Source organism: Amblyraja radiata, chromosome 5 (genome assembly GCF_010909765.2).
Source record: "Amblyraja radiata isolate CabotCenter1 chromosome 5, sAmbRad1.1.pri, whole genome shotgun sequence".
Lineage (NCBI taxonomy): Eukaryota > Metazoa > Chordata > Chondrichthyes > Rajiformes > Rajidae > Amblyraja > Amblyraja radiata.
The window spans coordinates 107664014-107681119 of NC_045960.1; the positions used below are offsets into that span (position 1 = coordinate 107664014).

The following is a 17106-nucleotide window of genomic DNA, read 5'->3' on the forward strand; positions in this document are numbered from 1 at the left end:
ACGCAACAAAAAACTTTTTTAAGAGCGAGTTAGATGGCTATATTTAAGAGGGAGTTAGATAATAATAATAATAAATTTTATTTATGGGCGCCTTTCAAGAGTCTCAAGGACACCTAAAGTGGCCCTTGTGGCTAAAGGGATCAGGGGGTATGGAGAGAAGGCAGGTACAGGATACTGAGTTGGATGATCATGGCTGATCATCCAACTCAGTATCCTGTACCTGCCTTCTCTCCATACCCCCTGATCCCTTTAGCCACAAGGGCCACTTTAGGTGTCCTTGAGACTCTTGAAAGGCGCCCATAAATAAAATTTATTATTATTATTATCTAATAATAGCCAACTGTCCCTGAATCTGCAGGTGTGTGCTTTCATATATCTATACCTTTTAGAGATTTAAATGTGTGGAGCGATTATAATGCGTGATTGCAGATCCACTTCTGTTGTTGGCATACAAATAGTCGCCTAGGCTGGGCGCCATCTTGTTTAGTTTCGATTAGAGATACAGCGCAGAAACAGGCCCTTCGACCCAACGTGTCTGCGCCGGCCAGCGATCACCACACGCTAACACTACCCTACACACACTAGGGACAATTTATAATCTTCCCAAGCAAATTGGCCTACAAACCTGTACGTCTTTGGAGTGTGGGAGGAAACCGGAGCACCCGGAGAAAACCCACGCAGGTCACACGGAAAACGTACAAACTCCGCGGACGGCACCAGTAGTCAGGATCGAACCCAGGTCTCTGGCGCTGTATGGCAGCAACTCTACCGCTGTGCCACCATTGTTTAGAGATACAGCATGGAAACTGGCCCTTCGGCCCGTTGAGTCCGTGCAGACTATCGATCACCCGTTAACACTGGTTCTATCTTATCCCACAATTGTAGGGGCCAACAATCCCGTATGTCTTTGGGATGCGGCAAGAAACCGGAGCACCCGGAGAAAGTCCACGCGGATCACAGGGAGAACGTGCGAACTCCAAAGACAGCGCCCGAGGTCAGGATTGAACCCGTGACTCTGGTGCTGTGAGGCAGCAGAAATCTTGTGCAAAAATCATATTTTTCTGATGATTCATATCATAGTTAATTTAAATAAAAGAGAAAGCCAGAGAGAATATTACCACATATGTTGAAAACATTCTGGTTAGTGTTTTTTTAAGTGGAAGATACACAAAACACAAAGAATATGAAGTAAAAGGGCATTTTTATTATCAAAAGAGTTTGTTTTGTTGCATAATTGAAACAGCTAACAAGAGTACTGAAGAATTACAAGCACCGCGTTACATTATTTCGAAAGATTAAAAATTAGGAGACATTAGAAGGAGACTTTGACAGACACTATCTTCGGTTTAAACCAGCATCTGCAGTTCCTTCCCGCACATCAGAAGGAGACTTTCGCTGTTTGAATTTGTATAACAGGCAGGCTAGCATTCCGAACCTTGAATAGTGGCATTAAGCAAGCAAAAATATTGCCTGTAGTATTTTCGGTATACAGGGGTTAACAGTAACAAACTATGCTAGTTCACATCCATAAAAGAGATTTGGCGCCCAGCAAAGTAGGAGCTGTTAATTTTCATTCAGTTTATTAAGCCTTTAAACAATCTTTATTACAAATATTTGATCATGGCAAATTAAAACGCCCATTGTGCCATCATCCATTCTTCCATTCCAATTTAGACACAAGGTGTTCTAGTGCCGTGAAGCAAAGGATAGATGTTAAGGTAAGTACTAGCAAACATGCTTCAATGAAGACAGGCTATCCGTTCACCAAAGGCAAAACTTAAGATGTGGCCCTTGTGGCTAAAGGGATCAGGGTGTATGGAGAGAAAGCAGGTACAGGATACTGAGTTGGATGATCAGCCATGATCACATTGAATGGCGGTGCAGGCTCGAAGGGCCGAATGGCCTACTCCTGCACCTATTTTCTATGTTTCTATGTAAAGGAATGCAGAATTGGATGACCACGTGTTAAAAGGACATGTGTGAGGATTACTATGTCTTTTGGAAGACAGCATTTTCACTGTCCTGATGAGTGGCAAATGACAACAGTGGAAAAAACACCATGCAAGTGAATTTGCACTAGTTATCGATCATTTTCAACATTCTCAAATTTTTTTCAAAAGCTCTGTCAAGCAAGTTTCTCGTCCTCCTGGTAAAATGGTCTCTCTTCAGTGATGCTGAATTTTAATCCTTCATCCTCTTGTTTTAAAGCCCAATTGTATTTGCAAATTATAAATCTTTCCTATGTAATGGCCCTGTCCCACTGTACGAGTTCATTCAAGAGTTCTCCCGAGTTTGCCCTGATTCGAACTCGGAGAATTACGGTAATGGCTGCTCGTAGGTACTCGGGGCTCTCGTGGACATTTTTCAACATGTTGAAAAATCTTCACGGGCTTACCGCATTTCCCGAGTACCTGCCGTTAGCGTTACGAGCCGCTAAGAGACATTCACGAGCTCCGACGTACCCGCTACGTACTTACCACGAGTTTGATTTTTTTTTAAACTCGGGAGAGCTCTTGAATGAGCTCGTACAGTGGGGCAGGGCCATTAGAAACAACACCAGGAGGATGAGGGGCGATATTATGGAGGTGTGTGAAATCACGAGGTGAATAGGTCGGGTAGATGCATAAACCTATGTCCTCCGAATCGAGCTCCAGAGGACATAGGTTTAAGGTGAAGGGGGAAAGATTTAATAGGAATCTGAGAGGTAACTTTTCACAGAAAAGGTGGTGGATGTATGGGATGAGCTGCCAGAGGAGGTAGATGAAGCAGGGACTATCCCAACGTTTAAGAAACAGTTAAGACAGGTACATGGATAAGACAGGTTTGGAGGAATATGGGCCAAATGCTGGCAGGAGGGACTCATGTAGCTGGGACATGTTGGCTAGTGTGGGCAAGTTGGGTTGGAGGGCCTGTTTCCACGCTGTATCACTCTATGAGATAAGGAAATATTCGGATAGCGATAGTTTCTTGTAATTAGTTCAGGTAATACGTATAAGCCGATTTTTGTCTTGTGGAATTGATGGAAAACATGTTTTTTCTCTACTAGTTCTCATCAATTATACACCAGGCTTCTGAAGGCAAGATTTTCCAATTGCTTGTCATTTTAACTTTCTCCACAGACAGAAGATACAGACACAAAAAGCTGGAGTAACTCAGCGGGTCAGACAGCATCTCTGGAGAAAAGGAATAGGTGACGTTTTGGGTCGAGACCCTTCTTCTTCAGCCGTGGGCATCTAGGCAATGCCCAGAATAAAGTCACAAATGTTTAAGAGTTACTGCAAGCAAGTTATGGTAGGTATTTTTCATGACACAGCATAAGTGAATAGTTAGATTGTATGATTGTAGAACATCTAAAATTGTTAAGGGTTTGGACACGCTAGAGGCAGGAAACATGTTCCCAATGTTGGGGGAGTCCAGAACCAGGGGCCACACAGTTTAAGAATAAGAATGGAGACGAGGAAACACTTTTTCTCAGAGAGTGGTGAGTCTGTGGAATTCTCTGCCTCAGAGGGCGGTGGAGGCAGGTTCTCTGGATGCTTTCAAGAGAGAGCTAATAGGGCTCTTAAAGATAGCGGAGTCAGGGGATATGGGGAGAAGGCAGGAACGGGGTACTGATTGTGGATGATCAGCCATGATCACATTGAATGGCTCGAAGGGCCGAATGGCCTACTCCTACACCTATTGTCTATTAGTGCAGTTCTTGGCATTTGAGATATGCAATCCTAATTTAACGAAGATCGTTCCATATAATTCCCACCCTCGATATACCCCTCACCCACTCAAAAATCACTACAGTTTTTGGCCACAATAGTTGGATAATGCTTTGGGAAACATAATTAAGGTGAATCCTAGTCTGTCTTTATTAAGCGATGCAAACCCTTCTCCTGAACGTCACGTCAATACGATTGGGAGGGGCATGGGAAAAGAAAGAGTTTGTTGATCAGAGAATACCTCAGTCATCTGCATGTTCAAAATATTAATAGTGGCTTTTATTTAGAAGACGAAAGATGCCTGAAATACATGATTGCGCCAAAAATCCTGTAATACAAAAGACATTCCTGAAAAGGGTATACAATCTAATGAAAGCAGTTAAGAAATTCTTCCCATTTTCTATACATACAAAACAAATGCCATTGTGAATATCTTTAAAAATACCAAGTGTGTGTCGAGTTCGTAACCACGAAATGCAAACAATTAGACGAAACAAAAATGATTGATGGTACATATGGGCGTACTTTGACGGGTAAAAAATGTGGGATGGTTCATAGATTTAATCCTGATAATAATTGGAAATATTTAGTTTACGGTGGTACGTTTGACATTGTGACATACTGAGGATCGCGAGTTGGATTGGGGGTGGGCAGGAGGTGAAATGTATGAGGAAGATAACAGAGAGAGATGGAAAGACAGGGAGAGTGGAATAGGCGGAGAGAGAGAGAGAGAGGGAGAGAGAGATCATATAAAGGGCCTGTCCCACCAACATGCGTTTGCATGCGTCTATGGTGGCTTGAGGCGTACGGCCTCACGGGGCCGGTCCCACTTCCAACCGCGGAGGCATCTGGAGTTGTGCGGGGCTGGTCCCAACAGCATACTGACCAATCAGCTGGGCAGGAGGCGGGCCGACTGAATTTGGACGTCGCACGGCGTCGGGCGGTGACGTCATCACGCAACGGCACGCCGGGCGGTGACGTCATTGCGCAACGCCACGCACTAGGCGTACGCCATCAAGACGCCGTGTACTCCCGTCGAGGCGCTGCGTACGGCCTCAATGCGGCTGCGGGCCGACAAGCCGTCGTCGCGCGGAATTTTTGGACAGTGTCAGTTTTTCGGAGACCAGCGCGATGTCGGGACCAGCCCCCGTACAACTCCATACGCCTCCGCCGATCGAAGTGGGACCGGCACCGCGAGGCCGTACGCCTCAAACGACCACGTTTGGTCGCGCTAGACGCATGCAATTGCATGCTGGTGGGACAGGCCCTTAAGGAGGTAGGAACGAAGGGAGAGAGTGGTCGAGTATTCGAGAGAGAAAAAAAACAAATGATGGCAAATCTGCAAACCATATCTGCAAATCTTGAAGAATTTGTTATTGTGAGAGGCAGCATATCCTTTGGGAAGCAACGACGTGTCCTTCCATCCTCTCGTTCTGCAATTAAAATGACCGTCACTTTTGGATAGACCCTCCCCCCCCCCCCCCCGATGATTTGCTCATCAGAAATCAAGTGCGACATGTTTCCGTTGCTTGGAGCCTTCGAAAATATCACGCTCTGCCTTCCACGAAGAAACGTGACAACAAGTGGCTTGGGAAAGTGTTCGGGTTGCAGTTGAGTATTTTGACGACAATAGCAGGTTTATGGTGGCGATACAAACTCGGACCCTCATCTGGCGCTGGGGACCTCTTCCCGTCACGGCTTGCAGCGAGCGGCTGGTAGTTCCGGCTCAAGCTGCTATCCGACAGGCTCCCGCGGAAGTGGGAAGCGGCACCCGCTGAGGCAAGTCCGGGGGCAAGGGGCGCGGGCGGGCTTCGCTCTCCCATCGTGTTGCTCGCCCCCTCAGTCTCTGGGCACGGGGATGATGCTAATGTGCAGGAAATTGTCTGGGTAGCTCAGATACTCACTGAGCCACTGCAAAGGCGTTTCCAGCATCGGTTCAATCCCGTGGATCACGACTTGATATTGCTTCTCCATATCTAGTGTGCAAGAACAAAAACAAAAAGCGAGTTACTTCAAACAGTGGTTATGCACAGCAATTTTACCGGGGAATGGTTTCATTAAGGAATAAGTACATAAGTTCTAGGAGCAGAATTAGGCCATTCGGCCCATCAAGTCCACTCAGCCATTCAATCATGGATGTTCTATCTTTCCCTCCCAACCCCATTCTCCTGCCTTCTCCCCGTAACCCCTGACACCCGTACCAATCAAGAATCTGTCATTCTCCGCCATAGAAATATCCATTGACTTGGCCTCCACAGCCGTCTGTGGCAATGAATTCCACAGATTCACCACCCCCTGACTAAAGAAGTTCCTCCTCATCTCCTTTCTAAATGTAAGTCCTTTTATTCTGTAGCTATGGCCTCTGGTCCAAGACTCTCCCACTAGTGGAGACATCCTCTCCACACTCAGGGCTTTTCACTATTCGGTGAGTTTCAATGAGGTCCCCCCCTTCAAAACTCCAGCGAGTACAGGCCCAGTGCCGTCAAACGCTCATCATATGTTAACCCAATCAACCCTGGGATAATTTTTATAAACCTCCTCTGGCCCCCTCTCCAACACCACAGCACATCCTTCCTTAGATATGGGGCCCAAAACTGCTCACAATACCCCAAATCAAAAATTAGCCTAGCTATTTGGGTAGAACAGCAGAGGCTTTCTAGGGCCACAGATTGCACACTCAATTTTCATAGTTATACGTGAGATTTCAATATGCTCTCCGGGTGTCGGGGGCTATGGGGAGAAGGCAGGCGAATGAGATTAGGAGGGAGAGATAGATCAGCCATGATTGAATGGCGGAGTAGACGATGGGCCAAATAGCCTAATTCTGCTCCTATCACATATGATCTTATGATTTTGACAATTTAAGTCTTATTGTTAAAAGCACATTCCTACAGATTGATTTGCAGAGCATCACGTATAAACATATATGTACATTATTTATTTTCATTTTTCACTGTCTCGGCAAGGCAGCAGCATAATCAAGGACGAGTCGCACCCTTGCCACTCCCTCTTCTACCCTCTCCCATCGGGCAAAAGGTACAGAAGTGTGAAAACGTACACCTCCAGATTCAGGGACAGTTTCTTCCCAGCTGTTATCAGGCAACTGAATCATCCTACCACAACAAGAGAGCAGTCCTGAACTACTATCTACCTCATTGGTGACCCTCGGACTATCTTTGATCGGACTTTACAGGCTTTATCTTGCAATAATAATAATAATAATGGATGGGATTTATATAGCGCCTTTCTAATACTCAAGGCGCTTTACATCGCATTATTCATTCACTCCTCAGTCACACTCGGTGGTGGTAAGCTACTTCTGTAGCCACAGCTGCCTGGGGCAGACTGACGGAAGCGTGGCTGCCAATCTGCGCCTACGGCCCCTCCGACCACCACCAATCACTCACACACATTCACACACATTCACACACAGGCAAAGGTGTTCCTTTATCATGTATCTATACACTGTAAATGGGTCGATTGTAATCATGTATAGTCTCTCTGCTGACTGGTTAGCACACAACAAAAGCTTTTCACTGTACCTCGGTACACGTGACAATAAACTAAACTTTCAGACACTTAACCAGCTTTAGATGTGGCATTATATATACAACCCCCTCACTCTGCAGGTTTCACAATATAGTTTTGTTTTAGTTTAGAGATAGTTTAGGAAACAGGCCCTTCGGCCCATCGAGTCTAGGCCGACCATCGATTACCCGAATACTAGTTCCATGTTATCCAGATTCACTTCCTATACTCTGCAATTTGCAGAGCGACAATTAACCTACAAATCCGCACATCTTTGGGATGTGGGAAGAAACAGGAAAAGAGTAGGCAAACCTATGATGAGCATTTGTCGTCACTGAGCTTGTAATCTCTGGAGTTTAGAAGAATGAGGGGGGACTTCATTGAAATGTACAGAATAGTGAAAGGCCTGGATGGAGTGGATGTGGAGAGTATGTTTCTACTCGTGGGAGAGTCTAGGGCAAGAGGTCATAGAATTATAGGACGGAGATGAGGAGGAATTTCTTGAGTCAAAGGGTGGAGAATCTGTGGAATTCTTTGCCACAGGTGGCTGTGGAGGCCAAATCAGCGGATATTTTTAAGGCAGAGATAGATTCTTGATTAGTACGGCTGTCAGAGGTCATGGGGAGAAGGCAGGAGAATGGGGTTAGGAGGAAGAGATAGATCAGCCATGATTGAATGGCGGTGTAGACTCGATGGGCCAAATGGCCCAATTCTACTCCTATTCCTTATGACCTTAAACCAGAGCACCTGGAGAAAAACCACGCAGGTCAGAGGGAAAATGTATAAACTCCATACCAACAGCACCCGCAGTCTGGATGGAACCCAGGTCTATGTAAGTCAGAATCTCTACCACTGCGGCACAATGCCACCACAAATTCAATATGTTAATTTAAGGTTTGCAACATTCAAATTGGCAACTTCTTACAACTAGGTTTACATAGGAAGTTTTTGTATAATATTGTCAGGTAATGTTGAAGAATGCAATGGGCAAGGTCCACTTTGAGACAGGAGGGGTGGAGGGAAGGTAGGGGTGTGTGTGTGTGTGCGCGCGCGCGCATACGTGCATATGTGTGTGTATGAGCACGCATGTAAAATCTAACCGCGGGTCGGTCAACTTGTCAAGTGTTTTCATTGAATAAAATGGCAGCACGGTGGTGCAGCGGTAGAGTTGCTGCCTCACAGCGCCAGAGACCTGAGTTCGATCCTGACTACGGGTGCTGTCAGTACAGTGCTTGTTCGTTCTCCCCGTGATATGCGTGGGTTTTCTCCGAGATCTTCGGTTTCCTCCCACGCTCCAAAGTCATGCTGATTTGTTAGGTTAGTTGGCTTGGTATACATGTAAATTGTCCCTTGTGTGTGTAGGATAGTGCTGGTGTGCGGGGATCACTGGTCGGCGCGGACATGCTGGGCCAAAGGGCCTATTTCCATGCTGTATCTCTAAACTAAAGCAAATTAAAACCAAAGTAAAGGGCCTGTCCCACTGTACGAGGTAATTCAAGAGTTCTCCCAAGTTTCCCCTGATTCGAACTCGGAGAATTACGGTAATAGCCGCTCGTCGGTACTCGGGGCTCTCGTGGACATTATTCAACATGATGAAAAATCTTCACGAGTCTTCCCGAGCTTACTGCGTTTCCCGAGTACCTGCCGTTAGCGTTACGAGCCGCTAAGAGACGTCCCGAGCTCCGACGTACCCGCTACGTACATTCCACGTGCTTACCACGAGTTTGATTTTTTTTTTAAACTCGGGAGAGCTCTTGAATTACCTCGTACAGTGGGACAGCCCCTTTAGAAGATGAGGTGGGAGCACGAGAGCCTTAATCATTCTGCTGTTTAACAACGGGAAAGTTAACAAATTAAGCATCCTGTCAAATACTCACAGTAGACATGGCTTGCTAAAAAAAACAACAAACAGCTTGAACTAGCATTTTCTACAAAATTACTAAGACACTAAGACCAGACGGGTTATGTGGTTGAACTAGAAGTCTGGACAGTTTTTGTTTAGGTTCTCACAAATGTTTAACCTTTCTTCCACTCATCAGTAAAAACTTATTTAATTGATTCCATCTACATGGGGAAACCACAGTCTGACGTCTGCGGCCCATAGATCACGGTGAAAGATCTTGCCGTGGCAATTGGAGTTATAGCCAGTGGTCAGGTCAAAAAGGATTTACCAAGCCAGCAGACACCAAAGGGGAGACATCAAACAATCATTTTAAGAGCATCATTAATCTTGAAAGAAAGTTGGATCTGATGTTTCTTGGTGAAAGGGATCTCAGTCTTACAAGCAATACATGATGATGCAGTAAAACAAATGTATATATAAACACACACATGCAAGGTTCAAGAACTTTCAACCTTTGATAGTTGTAAAAAACATTGACAAAGTACAAATAAAGCAAATTTATATTCGTTTTTTCTCTCCAGAAATTGCCCTAATGCAAAACTGTTTATATAATTCATTAAATCATAGTCCACTTCATTTTTTCTCTTCTGCAGTCTTTTAAAAAGGTTATACATTTAGGGTGGCACGGTGACGCAGCTGAAGAGTTGCTGCCTCACAGCGCCGGAGACCCGGGTTCGATCCCGACTACGGGTGCTGTCTGTGCAGGGTTTGTGCGTTCTGCATGGGTTTTGAATGAATGAATGAATACGACTATTGCACAAGTATTCACATACAAGGAATTTGCCTTGGTGCTCCGCCCGCAAGTGACAACATACAGTGACATCTAGTAATGACACATAAAACATTAATAATAAAACATTATTGATTAAACATGTGAATTAAATAAAATACCAGAGCAAAAGGAGGCTGCAGATTTTTGGTTATTGAGTAGAGCTACCACTCGTGGAAAAAAAGCTGTTTTTATGTCTGGCCGTGGCAGCTTTGACAGTCCAGAGTCGCCTTCCAGAGGGAAGTGATTCAAAGAGTTTGTGGCCAGGGTGAGAGGGGTCAGAGATGATCTTGCCCGCTCGCTTCCTGGCCCTTGTAGTGTACAGTTCATCAATGGAGGGAAGGTTGCAGCCAATAACCTTCTCTGCTGATCGGACGATTCGCCGCAGCCTCCGGATGTCGTGCTTGGTGACTGAGCCAAACCAGACCATGATGGAGAAGGTGAGGACAGACTCTACGATGGCCGTGTAGAATTGGACCATCATTGCCTGTGGCAGATTGTGCTTCCTCAGCTGCCGCAGGAAGTACATCCTCTGTTGTGCCTTTTTGACTGTGGAGTCGATGGTAGCCCCCCACTTAAGGTCCTAGGAGATGATGGTTCCCAGGAACTTAAAAGACTCCAAAGATGTGACTGTGGTGTTGTTGATGGTGAGAGGGGTGACGGGAGGGGGAACTCTCCTAAAGTCTACTATCAATTCCACTGTCTTAAGAGCATTGAGCTCCAGGTTGTTGCAATGGCACCAGGCCGCCAGCTGTGTCACTTCCTGTCTGTAGGCAGATTCCTCCCCATCCTGGATCAGTCCTATCAGGGTTTCCCCAGATGCTCCAGTTTCCTCCCACACTTCAGAGACACACAGGTTCGTAGGTCAATTAGCTTGGTATAATTGTAAATTGTCCCTTGTGTGTGTAGGATAGTGCTAATGTGCGGGTATCGCTGGTCGGCGCGGATTCAGTGGGCCGAGAACCTGTCTCCGTGCTGTATCTCTAAACTAAACTAAAAATATTGTGAAGGCCAATGTGTATCCAAACATTTTTAGTTTGCTTCTGCACATGTAATCCCGTGCTACCTGCTCCATGGTCGGATAGTCGGCGACTAAACCGTCTCCCCCACCTGGCTTGGCAGGTGAGGAGGGGGGTGTGGACCCCCAGCAGGACCTTAAAACAAGACCTGTCAAAGGGCGGATGAGCTCCTGGCGAGCCAACGGCCATCCACACTTCAGTAGAAGTTGCGATCACTGTCGTACACAGCATTGTAAGGCACCGTGCCCGTTGATGTTTTCGACGATGATGAAGATGAAGATGATTTGCATAGAGAGTCATTCTGACCAAAGATCATCTTTTTGCAATGTGAGAGATCTTTGAGAGATAACCAGTCAGCATTAATGCATTGGCCTGAACTGCTTGCTTATTAGGAGGAACGTACAGGCTCTTTGATTATCCTATTGGGCAGCAAGGTGGCGCAGAGGTAGAGATGCTGCCTTACAGCGCCAGAGACTGACTACGGGTGCTGTCTGTATGGAGTTTGTACGTTCTTCCCGCGACCACCCGGTTTCGTCCAGGTGCCAACATTGTGGATGGCTTCGTTGTAGTCATGCATAGACAGAAAGTGCTGGAGTAACTCAGCATCTCTGGGGAAAACAGGTGGGTGATATTTTCGGTTGGAACTCTTCATCAGACTGAAAGTAGAGGGGAGGGAACTGGAGGAAAGAAAAGGGCAGCACAAAGCAACAGATGGCCAAGGAAGGGTGGAGCCCATGTAATCCTGTCCCGTCTTTTCGTTGAATGGATCGCACGTAACAAGAAAGATTTTTACTGTACTTCGGTATACGTGACATTAATAAACTAAACTAAACTGAATCTTTCCAATCCATGTACCTGTTTAAATGTTTTTCAAAGGCTATTGTAGTATCTGCTTCAACCTCCTCTTCTGGCAGCTCGTTCCATATACCATTCTTCATGATTCCATCAAAGTGTTATTCATGTTCATGTTCATATGATGGGATGGTACCCGATGGCAGCCTCGCCAACAGTCTGTCTGTCCCTTCGTCATTTTTTGTTGTTAGTTTTAGCGTGTTTTAAAAGTTTGTGTTAATGTTCTCTGGTTTGTTTCATGTGGGGGGTGGGGGTAGGGTTGTCAGGGGAAACTATTTTTTTCAATCTCTTACCCTGCCGGAGATGCGATTGTTTTCCGGATCGTATCTCCGGTCGCTCTGAGGTCTAACATCATGGAGCTGGAGACCTTGATCGGGACTTATTTTGAGCCCCACCCGGGGCGCAGACTTACCATTGGAGCCGATCCCTTGCCTGGGATCGACGCTCCAACGTGGACTTTAACATCGCGGCGCTCACAGTCTCAGGAGAGACCGAGTCGCAGAAGGTTTCGACCAGCCCTGACCCAGATCTCCCGGCGCGGGGAGCTGAGATAGCCCCGATGCAGCAGCTTGATCGCCCCGACGTGGAGGGCTTGCCGCCACCTACGGGAGTCAAGATCGTCCCGTCAACGGAAGGCACGAGGCCCCCGACCGCACAAGGGAGCACAAAGAAGGGAAGAGATTAAACTTTTTTTCGCCTTCCATCACAGTGAGGAATGTGGAGGAGTCATTGTGGTGGATGTTTATGTTAAAATATATTTTGTGTGTTCTGTTGCTTTTTATTAGTATGACTGTATGGAAAATTAAACTCCTCGTATGTTGCAAAACATACTTGGCTAATAAAGTATGATGATGATGATAAGTGATAGGAGCAGAATTTGGCCATCAAGTCTAAACACGTCCCATTAAAATTAATTTAATGCAAGGAGCTGTCACTTGGTTTGATATAATGTCAAGTTATATTAGATGGTTTGAGAACAGAGGTGTGCACAATAATCTCGCATGAAAGCCACTCAAGATGGAACTGGCCTTGGGCAAAATTCTTCCAGTGTGCAATTCAGTCCTAACTGCAAGCAACACCAGGGTGGAACTGCACACTCCTCCTACACCTGCTGTCCGTGAGTCAAGAACAACAACCGTTTCTGCCACTGATGGAATGGAAAAGACAACAAGTAGCAAGAATCTATTTCTATTCGTCATTGTTTTGTTTTGCATTGTTCAGCTCAGTTTATTGTCACCTGTACACAGGAGCAGTGAAAAACTTTTTGTTGCGTGCTAACCTGTCAGCAAAAAGACTATAGATACATAAGTTCATGAGTGATAGGAGCAGAATTAGACCATTCGGCCCATCAAGTCTGCTCCGCCATTCAATCATGGCTGATCTATCTCTCCCTCTCAACCAAATTCTCCTGCCTTCCCCGCTTAACCCGATATCCGTACTAATCAAGAATCTCTCAATCTCTGCCGTAAAAAATATCCACTGACTTGCCCTTCTGTGGCAATAAATTCCACAGATTCACCACCTTTTGAGTAAAGGAATTTCTCCTCATCTCCTTCCTAAATGAACTTCCTTAATGTTTCCTTACAAAGCCAGCTTAACGATAACATGTCTCACCCAAGGACCATTAACTCAGCACAGGTTGGTATTCGAACCTGAGTGACATCGAAACGTAACAGTTGACCCAAAAGAGGCCAGCAAAATAGGAAGCGACATTTGTTTATAATGGAATTCAACCAAAGCAGTGGGGTGGGAGATTGCAACCTTCACGTGGTCCATCCTGTTTCGACTGAAAGCCCAGTCCCACTGTACGAGTTCATTCAAGAGTTCTCCCGAGTTTGCCCTGATTCGATCTCGGAGATTTACGGTAATGGCCGCTCGTCGGTACTCGGGGCTCTCGTGGACATTTTTCAACATGTTGAAAAATCTTCACGAGCCTTCCCGAGCTTACCGCGTTTCCCGAGTACCTGCCGTTAGCGTTACGAGCCGTTAAGAGACGTGCCCGAGCTCCGATGTACCCGCTCCGTACATTCTATGTGCTTCCACGAGTTTGATTTTTTTTTTTACTTGGGAGAGCTCTTGAATGAACTCGTACAGTGGGACAGGGCTATAATGCAATCAACCCGACGTGCACAAACAAGATCAAATAGAACAGGTAGACCTACAACTTTAGGCTGTGCACATCATACGCAAGAAGAAGAAGATAAGTCAGTGGGTTCTGGAGGTGCAGCTGCAGGGAGAAGTCTAGAATGCTCTTTGACAAGATAAAGAGAGAGTATGATTGCAATTCCTGATGTGTCACTGTTTGTGATTTATTATTGCAGTCACCTCTTTCTTTGCTCATAACCTCGTTTGGAGATTTTCCCAGACCAATTATCAGTGTTTCTTCTCAGCTGTGCAAGAACGTGGAGTGACACATCAGGACTTGCAATTACAGAAACATAGAAAATAGGTGCAGGAGGAGGCCATTTGGCCCTTCGAACCAGCACCGCCATTCATTGTGATTATGGCTGATCGTCCCCTATCAACAACCCGTGCCTGCCTTCTCCCCATATCCCTTGACTCCACTAGCCCCTAGAGCTCTATCTAACTCTCTCTTAAATCCATCCAGTGACTTGGCCTCCACTGCCCTCTGTGGCAGGGAATTCCATAAATCCACAACTCTCTGGGTGAATTATACTCCATCAACTTCATCTGCACGTCTTGCTGTCTTGGAAAAGCAGCCAACATAATCAAGGACACTCACACCCTGGTCATTCCTTATTCTCTCCTCTCCCATCAGGCAGAATATACAAAATGTCATGGCGGCACGGTGGTGCAGCAGTACCGCTGCTGTCTGTCTGTACGGAGTTTGTACGTTCTCCCCGTGACCTGCGTGGGTTAGTTTCCGAGTTCTTTGTTTTCCTCCCACACTCCAAAGACGTACAGGTTTGTAGGTTAATTAGCGAGATATAAATGTAAATTGTCCCTAGTGTGTGTAGGATAGTATTAATGTGCAGGTGAATCACAGGTCGGCACGCACGAGGTAGGCTGAAGGGCTGAAGGGCCTGTTTCCGTGCTGTACCTCTAAACTAAACTGAATGTTTGAAAGCCTGTACTGACAGGTTCAAGGACAGCTGCTTCCCCAATGTTATCAGACTCGTAATCAGATACATGTTTGGGACAAAGACCCATCATTTATTTATTTGTCTCTGTACTCCACAATTTGAGATTTGTTATAGAAAAAAATCACATGTGATTTAAGTGCACATTGTCAGATTTTAATAAAGGCCATTTTTATACAAATTGGGGGACTATGTATGAACACAGCTGTAATTTCTACATGGGGAAACCAAAATGTATAAAAATGTCCTTTATTAAAATCTGACAATGTACACTTTAACTACATGTGATTTTTTCTATTACAAATCTCAAATTGTGGAGTATAGAGGCTAATAAATAAATGCCTCAGAGGGCGGTGGAGGCAGGTTCTCTGGATACTTTCAAGAGAGAGCTAGATAGGGCTCTTAAAGATAGGGGATATGGGGAGAAGGCAGGAACGGGGTGCTGATTGGGGAAGATCTGCCATGATCACATTGAATGTTGTTGCTGGCTCGAAGGGCCGAATGGCCTCCTCCTGCACCTATTGTCTATGGTCTATTGTAAAATCTACACTTTCACAGTAGCTGTGACATGTGCTCTGTTGATTTTCTCTTTTGCACGCATGTATGATATGATCTGCCTGACAGGATGCAAAACATTTACTACATCTCAGTACACGTGACAATAAGAAACTGCTATCAATACCAATTTCCACTCTCTCTGCCTTGAGTCTGTTCTACCGATGGGATATAGTGATATAGTGTGGAAACAGGCCCTTCGGCCCAACTTGCCCACACTCGCCAACATGTCCCAGCTACACTAGTCCCAGAAAAGACTAGTGACTTCCATTAGCATTGTGAATTTTCTGTCATTTGGTCAGTCAGGCAGACGGGGTATTATGAAGGTTGGCTTGTTTTCCTTTGAATAACAGAGGCTGTCCAGATCTGAGAGAGAGCGTTAAAATCATCGTGACTGATGCTGTGTGTCTCATCCCCAAAACGTGCATGAGGAACTGGAGGGGCAACCTTTGCACTGTGGGTGGTGGGAATATGGGATTACTGGTGGCATCCCTTAATTTTCCAATTTTTACAGGTGACCACTTAATTCCGCATTTACAGGTGCCCTCTCCTAATTCCCCATTAACAACCACCCCTTAGTCCTCATTTACAGGTGCCAGGTTCCTGTTAAATCTTGCACTGTCACCTTAAAACCAATTCCTCTGGTCACGTCACAAGGAATAGGAGTAGAATTAGGCCATTTGGCCCATCAAGTCTACTCTGCCATTCAATCAAGGCTGATCTAGCTCTCCCCATAATTCCTGACGCCCGTACTAATCAAGAATCTATCTATCTCTGCCTTAAAAATATCCACTGACTTGGCCTCCAAAGCCGTCTGTGGCAAAGAATTCCACAGATTCTTGGTCCGTGATTGACCTACCCGGGGTAAAAGACTCACTGCATTCACCCTATCTATTTCCCTCATGATCTTATACATCTCTATAAGATCACCCTTCACCCTCCTGCACTCCATGGAATAAAGTCCTAGCCTGCCCATCCTCTCCCTGTAGCTCAGGCCCTCGAGGTCTGGCAATACCCTTGTAAAAATTGTCAGATGATGTATCAAAAATAATGACATTGGGTGTGGTTGCATCAAATGTGGGTTGGTTTTTAATTTTATTCTGAAGCAGACCTCAGGCAAGCAGAGGTGCAGGAATAGATAAGATGCAAGCGAGAGCTTTATGACAGCTCTGGTCCCTGTTCAAAGGCCAAATCCACAGAACAACACGGCTGGAATAAGTGGCGGCATTGGCCGCGTCGCGATGCTATTGTCGGGTGAGCGAGCGAAAATAACACAGGCAGGTCACAGAGTTAAAAAGGGTAAATATCAATCAAATGCAAGAGGCGCTGATGTTTAAGGGGCTGTCCCACTTGGGCGACCTAATCCGCGAGTTCTGGCGAGTTTGTCCTCGACCCGTACTCGCAGCATGGTCAACACGAGGTCGTAGGAGGTCTTTGTAACTCTCCTTCATGCTCGAGAGTAGTCCCCGCGTACTCGAGGCCTCAGCTAGGTCGCGGCGTATTTTTCAACTTGTTGAAAAATGCCCGCGAGTAAAAAAAGGTCGCCAGGGAAAAAATCGATACATTTTTTACTAGTAGGTTTAGTCGTAGTAGGTCGGCATGTTAGTCGAGGGTAATCGAGGGTAGTCAAAGGTAGTCGTAGATAGTCTTCATCATCAGTGGTGGACTG

General features: G+C 45.8%; 1 protein-coding gene across 2 annotated transcripts in view; it reads right to left on the bottom strand.

Moving 5' to 3' along the window:
- Positions 1–4912: 4912 nt before the first annotated feature.
- Positions 4913–17106, bottom strand: part of atg5 (autophagy related 5) — a 177813-nt gene continuing 165619 nt past the window's right edge. Inside the window, exon 6 of one of the 2 annotated variants that reach the window (XM_033021930.1) lies at positions 4913–5686. In XM_033021930.1, coding sequence (XP_032877821.1) covers positions 5550–5686 — 137 coding nt within the window. In that variant the 3' untranslated portion in view covers positions 4913–5549. The remainder of the gene's footprint in view (positions 5687–17106) is intronic. The other variant, XM_033021928.1, reaches the window with a different exon arrangement.